General features: G+C 35.7%; 1 protein-coding gene across 3 annotated transcripts in view; it reads left to right on the forward strand.

Moving 5' to 3' along the window:
• stard13a (StAR related lipid transfer domain containing 13a) overlaps window positions 1–9,088 on the forward strand; it is a 36,391-nt gene that overhangs the window by 13,710 nt on the left and 13,593 nt on the right. For 2 of the 3 annotated variants that reach the window (XM_016483042.1, XM_016483043.1), the window contains exons 2-3: window positions 5,518–5,589; window positions 6,723–6,804. In XM_016483042.1, coding sequence (XP_016338528.1) covers window positions 5,518–5,589; window positions 6,723–6,804 — 154 coding nt within the window. Of the gene's footprint in view, window positions 1–4,032; window positions 4,386–5,517; window positions 5,590–6,722; window positions 6,805–9,088 lie in introns of those variants that run through there. The other variant, XM_016483044.1, reaches the window with a different exon arrangement.

Raw genomic sequence — 9,088 nt, forward strand, 5'->3', positions numbered from 1 at the left:
AACGCTTAAACAAATTTCATTACACCAAATACACAAAATAATGTTCTTTTTAGCAGCATCATATGACCCCTTTTAAAAAACCGTCATGTTTTTAATGTAAATGTTTAAAATTTAAAATAAAATGTGTATTTTACCTCTACAATTGGACATACACTAACATGCATACGTTGTCTAAAGAAGTCTCTTATGCTCACTTAAGCTGTATTTATTTGATAAAAAATAGAGTTAAAAACAGTAGTATGTTGAGAAATATTAAAATTTAAAATAACTGTTTTCTATGTTAATGTATTTTAAAATGTAATTTATTCCTGTGATGGCAAAGTTGAATTTTTATCAGCCGTTACTCCAGGCTTTAGAGTCAGAGTATCCTTCAGAAATCATTCTAATATGCTGATTTGCTTCTCAAGAAACATTTCTTATCAATATTGAAAACAGTTGTGATACTTAACATTTTTGAGTTGTTTTGCAATGTAAAAGTCTTTACTCTCACTTTTGATTCTTTTTACAGAATAAAAGCATTAATTTCTAAAAGTAACCCCAAACTTTTAAACAGTTGTAGGCCTATATTTTGGTCAGTTTTGGAGATGCAAGATATTTATATTTTTATTTAAGATGACATTTTTTTTCTATAGTGTTAGTTGACTGATTATTTTTTCTAAATATTACAAGTGACATGTATTAAAAAAAAAAAAAAAATTACTTTCATCAGCAATATGACATCATCACGATTCACCTTTTTTTTATCACACTTCAGTAGATGTTTAAGACCATCACAGATGCTCATAAAAGCTCATGTAATGTCATGTTTTATGCACGCTAATGCCCATAATTACACAGCATTGCACTTTAAATTCCTCCATCGCTTTTGATAATCGACTCCTTGTGCGATCCGAAAGCCCAAAGCTTTATTTAACTCTGTCAGTGAAACAAACAAACAAACAAACCATTAAAACAGAACAAACATCCACAGCGGTGACACGGGGGGCTTTTCCTGCCTGTGACAGCATGCTTGGCTGCCCCCACTAAGCGCTGTTTCTTGATAGCAGTGTTTGCACTGGCCCCATCGTGTCTTTCTCTAATTGCTTCCATGTGTGAGTATGTTTCTGGATGCTAAACATGCAGAACTAGTATTGAACAGTTTTTGGCGGTAACATACAAGGAATTCATATGTGTGACTTTCATTAGAGATGCATTAAATGGTAAAGATGCCATTTTTATACACCTATGTTGTAAGTTGTTAAATAGTAGTTGATGCGTTACTTTACGTGGGCAAGAACAGTCTTTTCCATAATGTGTCCCTTTAGTGCATACTTTAGAGGAGCAGAGGAAATGACATTTATATGACACATGAGTGTGCTGTGAAGGGAATTTGTGTCTCTCAGACTTGGACTTTGTGTTTGTCAGTGGTATTATTGTAAATCAGTCATTTATACCCCTCAGGGGAGAGCTAATCACTGGAGATTGTGCTGCAGACCAAAGTGTGAGGAATTCCTTTCCTGCCGCCAGGAACGGGCCAAACTGAGGAATGACAATGTCAGATCGGAAGCAAAAAGAATAAAAAACGCTAGAAAGGGATTTAGGCATCAACATATTGTTCTTCTACAAATGTATTTGATGACACATCCACATGTTTCAAAACAGATTTTGTGCCTAGTAGTGTTGTCATGGTACCAAAATTTCAGTATTCCGTACCAATACCAGTGAAAATCCACGGTTCTCGGTACCAATTTCGGTACCAAAGCAAAACACAAAAACATGCTAATTAAAAAATTTGACTATACTTTCATTTAATCCAAACTGTGTACATATTTAATTTTAAAGGGCTTTTGAAAACCTAGTTATTCAGCCAAGAATAACAAATAAGTTAACTAAAAAAAATAAAAATAAATAAAAAGCCCAGAACTGCTTTTCTGACTGATATGACACAAACAATGTTAACCATTTGTACATTCTCCAACACGCATATTTTAGATTCACAATTCATTTAAAAGCCTCTGGTGTGTAAAAATAGTAAATATCATCGTGTCCTCCTGTTTTTTTTACCCTAATAAAAGTTATAGTCATTAAATAGTTAATAAAGAAACTCATTATATTAGCGTTAGCCGCGCTTATGCTAATGATTAACTACTGTAATAACAGCATTAATTTCAATCAGACATTCAAATTAAAATATTGAATAATATTCATAACAGAAGCAGTGTGGAGCATTAAATAAAGAAACTTCATTCTAATGCTCATTATATTAGCGATAGCCGCGCTTATGCTAACGATTAACTACTCTAACAACAATGTTCATTTCAATCAGACATTAAAATTAAAATATTGAATAATATTCATAACGGAAGCGGTGTTTCCCACAGACTTGCACTCTATTTGTGGCGGCATATCTATGCAAATTCATTCTCTGCCAGCAGGAGGCGCTTGTAGAGCGGGAGAGATAGAGGTTTCCCCAGTAACGGCTGTAATCAAATAAGCGCTGCGCTCACAAGTGCTGCTCAGGCATTACAGGCAAGATTAAATGAAAATGGCATCCATAATTTTCTGAAGACAGTCGGTTTCCTTCAGAAATACAGTGATATAAAAACACCCGCACCGGGTTTCGACTTTGACACGTGCAGTGCTCATGTTTATTGAACGAAGTCAAAGCCTTTTGGAAAATCTATTTGTGGCGGTCAGTTTTGATATTGTGGCGGGCAGCCACAAATAAATCAATGTATGGGAAACACTGATCTAAATATAAAAAATTAAAATTAAACTTACCTGCTTGAACTCTTTCATTTGATCTGGGTGTCTTTAAAGTGTTTTGTTCGTTTGGTGTGTTTCCTCTTTTTGATGTCGCCACGTCTCAGTGCTTTTATGAAGAGAGCGCACCTTTCGGATAGTGCATCAGGAACCGGGTTGACTGGGTACTCGGTACCACCGGTACTTAAAAAAACCTGGGTTTCATTTTTTTAGTACCGACTTGGTACCGAAGTACTGGGTCTTTTGACAACACTAGTGCCTAGTTTTTGTTCTCTTTGAATAAATCATGTGTGAAATTAACACATAGAGAGAGAATTATGGGCTTTCCAGTTCCCCTTATTGACCACTTAAAATATTTCATAGAAGTTGGAGCCATGGCTCCATGTGAGTTCATTCATTCCTCTCTCTTCCAATAATTTCTTGTCTCGCTCCACTATATCTACAATATAAAGATGTTTTGAAGAAAGTGTGAGTGGTGTTTGCTTATTGCCTCTGTGTTGCTAGAATGTTGTGGGTATTTGCCAGGTTGTTTCTATATGAATGCAAAGGTGTGCTGTTTAAAGGGTTGCAATGCAGTTGCTATAATAGTAGGGCTGGGTAAAAAAAAATTATTTCTCGATTTTAATCGATTCTTATAATTACGAAGCGATATCAATTCTTAAATCCCAAAAATCAATTAGTCCAGCCTGTTTTCAAATAATGAACGGAACATTGTAGCGCACCTCCCATCCAATAAATCGCAATAAGCTTGGTGCTTTGTTACTTTTGATATGAAACAAAGTCTCAGATTTCAGATTCTTACCATTTTATGACAGTTTTCAAACAGTAACGTTTGGCGCTGTTTAATGTGGAGTGGTAGATTACTGTAGTGCCTCTGTTCAAGAAAAGCAAAGTGCACGTGAACTGATCATCTCCTCCGCTGTTATGTTATGATGTTACAGATTGGAGTAGAAAGATAATTATGTAATTGTAACTTTATTATTATAAAACACTGTAGTGCACGTGAACTGATCATCTCCTCCGCTGTTATGTTATGATGTTACAGATTGGAGTAGAAAGATAATTATGTAATTGTAACTTTATTATTATAAAAACTTAATTGAGTGTAATTGAAGCGTTTGTATACAAATCAGTTCATTTTAACCATCAATATTATAGTAATGTAGTACCAAATTACTCTCATTTATATTTGACAGCATTAGTTGAGAGATTTTTTTTTCTTTAGAATATTTGGCATGTACTGTACCTGATATATATCCATAATCATTTTGAATTGAATCAGATTCTTTTTTGTGAGTCAGATTGTAATCGAATTGTGAAATTTGTGTAAAAACCTAGTTGTTAGGGTGTTATGGGGTTTGCTCAAAAAGTTACAAAGAGGGAGACTTGAGGAACAGGATGAAGGCAGGCCTAAAGACTGTGAGGATGAGCACATCAGTCAGAGGGAGGATGTTCTAGACTAGAGCAAGCGAGAGAGGACAGAAGAAAGGGAAAGGGCAGAGGAGGAGGCAGCTGTGGACACAACTGGACCGTATGCTGACTGAACTAGATTTTGGATTTTTAGAGAGCTTGGAGAAAAAGGGATACTCAGATCTGAGGGACACACATGTTTCTTCTTAAAGATGAAGTGACGAGAACGACCAGTAAGTGTAAGAACCACTGTTAGACTTTTTCTTCATATTAGTTTGAGAGCGCTGTATGTAGCAACGTTAAATGTTCAGTGTTGTGTTCAGAGGGAGATTTCTGCAGACTGTGAGTGGTTTCTGTTCAGCAAATGTGTAATTTAGCGCAAGTATGTGGAGAATCCTGTAAGAAAAGGATATAATTGTCAGATTGTGGTGAGGTCATTTCCTGACCCGTCCGCTTTTATGATGGCTTATTTTGAGAGACGCTTTGTTTTTACTCTTTTTTTTTTTTTTTTCTTCTTCTTCTTGGATCTTTCTCAATGAAATGTGGTGTAAAAGGATCCAGACAAAACGGAAAAAGAAACCCCCACACACAAGGAATCCCATTCTTCATTTTCTTTACTTGTCTCAACTTTAATGTCTTTAAATAACAATATATATACGTGACCCTGGACCACAAAACCAGTCTTAAGTCGCTGGGGTATATTTGTAGCAATAGCCAAAAATACATTGTATGGATCAAAATTATAGATTTTTCTTTTATGCCAAAAATCATTAGAACATTAAGTAAAGATCATGTTCCATAAAAATATTTTGTAAATTTCCTACTGTAAATATATCAAAACGTAATTTTTGATTAGTAATATTCATTGCTAAGAACTTCATTTGGACAACTTTAAAGGCAATTTTCTCAATATTTAGATTTTTTTTTGCACCCTCAGATTCCAGATTTTCAAATAGTTGTATCTCGGCCAAATATTGTCCTATCCTAACAAACCATACATCAATGGAAAACTTATTTATTCAGCTTTGAGATGGTGTATAAATCTCAATTTAAAAAAAATTGACCCTTATGACTGGGTTTGTGGTCCAGGGTCACATATCTGTACACATACAATTTTAATGTCATTAAATACATTAGATTGCATATGCATTATTGCAATCACATTGCAATACATGTAATATGTATATATGTATCTATATTAATAATAATAATAATAATCATTATTTATGTATTCTCTATGTATTTGCTGTATTGAGGCCAATGGCTAGTAATAATTTTTATGAATACATCTGAATATGAACTCATGTGATTAAGTCGAAATTGATTAATAAACTGCTGAAGAATCATGTCATTGTTTGTTTTCAGAAATCGAAGCAAAGGAGGCATGTGACTGGCTGAGGGCGGCGGGATTCCCACAGTATGCCCAACTTTATGAGGGTAAGAAATGGGATTCATATCTATAAACATACACGCAGACGTCAAAGAATGACTCGTTGATGAGTGTGGTTGCAGCTGTGAGGTTAAGTGACGGTAAAAAATCAGGAATGCGGTAGGACGAGAGAGAGAAGAGAGTTGACTGTTGCTTTGAGCTAGAGATCACACCCATCCCATCCCACCTCAGCTGGACAGACCGAAGCCAAGCAGTGATCAGCTGAATTATTCTTGATTTTCCATACGTTTCAGACATATGGAATAAAAAACGCATTTACACAGCTGTGTGCTCCATTTGTCAGCACATTTTTTTCCTCCCTCTCTTTATCTTTTCTAGTCATTTTAGGGCCGCGGCGAGCTATTTGCAGGCTAGAGTTTCTATCCAAAGGGAGGAAGAGGTCATGGGAAAAAGTCTTCATTATCACTGCCGGGAAAATACAGGCCTTTGCCTCAGTCTTCCGCCCAGGCCAGCCGAGGGGTCGAGAGGATACTCTTCTCTCTGCTGCTCTCTCTCTGTTCCCCTGACTCCTCCTTATGATACTTTATGTCAATGAGTGATAAAATGTAAACAATTCTATATTTAATTCCATGTCAATTCAGAGCTTGGCTCTCATGAGAAAATCATAAAATGGAAGAAGCTCTGTTTGGCCTTGCGAGGTCATTATGCCATTATGACATAAATAGAGAACTCCCAGATTCCAATGGGAAAACACCTTAGTGCACATCTCTATCAGTTTTTCCTTCCTTGTTTGAGTCGAATCGAGGGAGTTATGCGATAACTTCTGGTTCAGTTTCAGAGCCAGTCTGCTGTGTATAATGTAATGGAGTGCCTGCCAGAGATTGCGTTTGATTTATAAGAATTACGCCACAGCTGCTGTGGGCCTGTGTGATCCTCTGCAGATCCTCCGCAGATGTCTGGATAGATGAACTAAAAGAGTTTTATCCAGTTATCTCTCTGTTTTGTATTAATCACTTTCCATTTTAATTTGTGTTTTTGATTTGCTTCAAATGTCTTTGTATGAAAATAAGCGCTTGGATCGATATGTGAACTTTAGTGATCACTCACTCTGAATATATTGGTTACATTAAACTTTTTGAACACGATAGAGAAGTGATCTGTTTTCTGTCTCTGCCTACAGATTCCCAGTTTCCCATTGAAATATCTTCCGTCAAGAGGGACCATGACTTTCTCGACAAAGACCTTGTGGAGCCTCTTTGCCGGTAAATTTGCTAGATTAGGATTGTCTCGATATCCTGAGATTCTTTAGATTGCAATCTACAGGATGGAACTTGATACACCATCTTTACTTAAAATGACAGCTGTGAAAATCACAGCCTTAATGTCAATCACTTAATGTAGATCTGTTTATTTATATTGCACTATGCTGCACAATATGAAAACATTAAGGACAACATGAAATAAAATTTTTCCTATTTACTTTTGTATTTAATTTCGCAGGTCTTATTGTGCATATGTCACATTGATGCAATAGCTCTCTATGCCTCTAAAGTAACTCTTCTTTCGCAATGCCACATGTCAATTTGTTGTCATTTTTGAGAGAAAAAAGTATTTATATTATTTATGAGAGAGAGGCTATTTGTATCCATTTGTATAGGGTCTTTATATTATTTTGTGTCTGGGATTATTATTAGTAATTTATTTATTTCAATTTATTTATTGATTTATTTTGTTTTCTTTCTTCCATTAATACTAATGTTATTTGTTGTTAGGCATTTAAAAGAACAGCATTTTTCTAAATATAAACCTTTTGTAACATTAGAAATATCTTTACTTTCACTTGCTGAATAAAAGTAAAGTATTAATTAATATTATTTTTAATTATAATTTCTTTTTTGTTTTACTGTCCCCAAGCTTTTTAAAAGTAATGTATATGATGATTTTAAGTTGTGAAGATTTTAATCAGAAAAAGTTATTTATTTATTTATTTTGACTACGCATCTGTTCCAATTTTTTTTCTCATGAGCTTTTTGCCACAACAGAACGTGAACAAATGTCTTTATATTATTTTGTGTCTGGGATTATTATTAGTAATTTATTTATTTCAATTTATTTTATTTATTTATTTGTTTGTTTGTTTTCTTTCATTAATACTACTATTATTTGTTGTTAGGCAGTATTCATCTTTATTTATAAAATCCATAAAAACTGTGTACACCCTTTTCTCCAAAAATCATTTTATGAGAAAATATTTATTTTATTTTGTTTTGTTTTATTTTTTTATGTACTAATTATGTGATTTATGTGAATATATAAAAATCTATATTTTTATAAAAAAATCCTACAATTTTGTTTTTATCATTAATCATAAAAAATGTTTTTAAAAAAGTAAAAAAAAAAAAAACTAAAAAGCTTTTTTTTTTTTAACAAATGTGTTTCAGAAACTTCAGCAGTTCTTTTTAAGACCAGTACACAACCAGACCAAAACATATTCTTGCCCCCCATCCTGCAAGTACAAATACGAGAAAACTCTGTGGCGCTGGCCCGGTGGCGACCCCACCTCTGTAGCTGTCTGACCCATGTCCTCCATAAAGTCTGTCCCCTTCCCCGTCGCTTTGATCCCTAATGCAGCCCCCGTGGAGTCCGCTCTGATGTCCCTCTCAAAGGCCTGAGGGGGGTTTGGGGCTGCCAGTATAGGCTACTAACAGATGGTTGTGTGTGTTTGTGTGAAACGAGGCCCGGGGTTTGAGGCGTTGAGGGTTTCTAGCAGGTTGTCTCCCTGTCTAATACCTCTAATGACAGCGTTAGTGAGATCTGACAGCTTTACTGTCAGAGAATACACAAACTGCTCTTAAGGATGCTGTCTTCTGGCATGATAATGGCGTTTCATTATCACGCCACAGACATGATATTTATGCACATTTATGTGGCCATCTGGGCCCGGGATGTTTAATTAGAGAATCTAGATTGAAAAATTGTGTCGGCAGACAGCTGATTAACCATGCTGATGTCACGATGGAACATTTTAACGTGTCAAAAACAACAGGTCTGGTTTTATAGGTGAAATAATAGCTTGTTTGTTGTCTGGAATGGATATAGAGTGAGCGGTCTGCAGTCTCTTGTAGAGTAAAGAAGATGTGTGTGTGTAAAAAGGGGTGGAGAAAAACTCTTCAGGGGTAAAGATCAGTCAGATGAGAACGTTAAAGGGCGCTGTAGGATTAGATCAAAGAGGAGGTGGACGAGAAGGTGGATTGCCCACTCTCTCGCTCTTTTTATCCCTCTGTTTTTCCTTCTGCAGTCCCATCAGAGTCTCATTCATTCATGGCCTTGTCTTGAAAGAGATTAGAACCTACGTCTGCCAAGCCGTCCCGTCACTCTTTCCATCAGCCAATCAGGACACAGATAGTGAGAGTTTCTTGAAATCTATACCTGCACGTAGAGAGCAAACAGAGGTTAGACGAGTGTAGGATCTACAGTGGATTGTCTCTCTCTCTCTCTCTCTCTCTCTCTCTCTCTCTGTGTGGCTGTCTGGTTTCTTTGCGGTTG

Source organism: Sinocyclocheilus anshuiensis, unplaced genomic scaffold (genome assembly GCF_001515605.1).
Source record: "Sinocyclocheilus anshuiensis isolate Anshui unplaced genomic scaffold, SAMN03320099.WGS_v1.1 scaffold437, whole genome shotgun sequence".
Lineage (NCBI taxonomy): Eukaryota > Metazoa > Chordata > Actinopteri > Cypriniformes > Cyprinidae > Sinocyclocheilus > Sinocyclocheilus anshuiensis.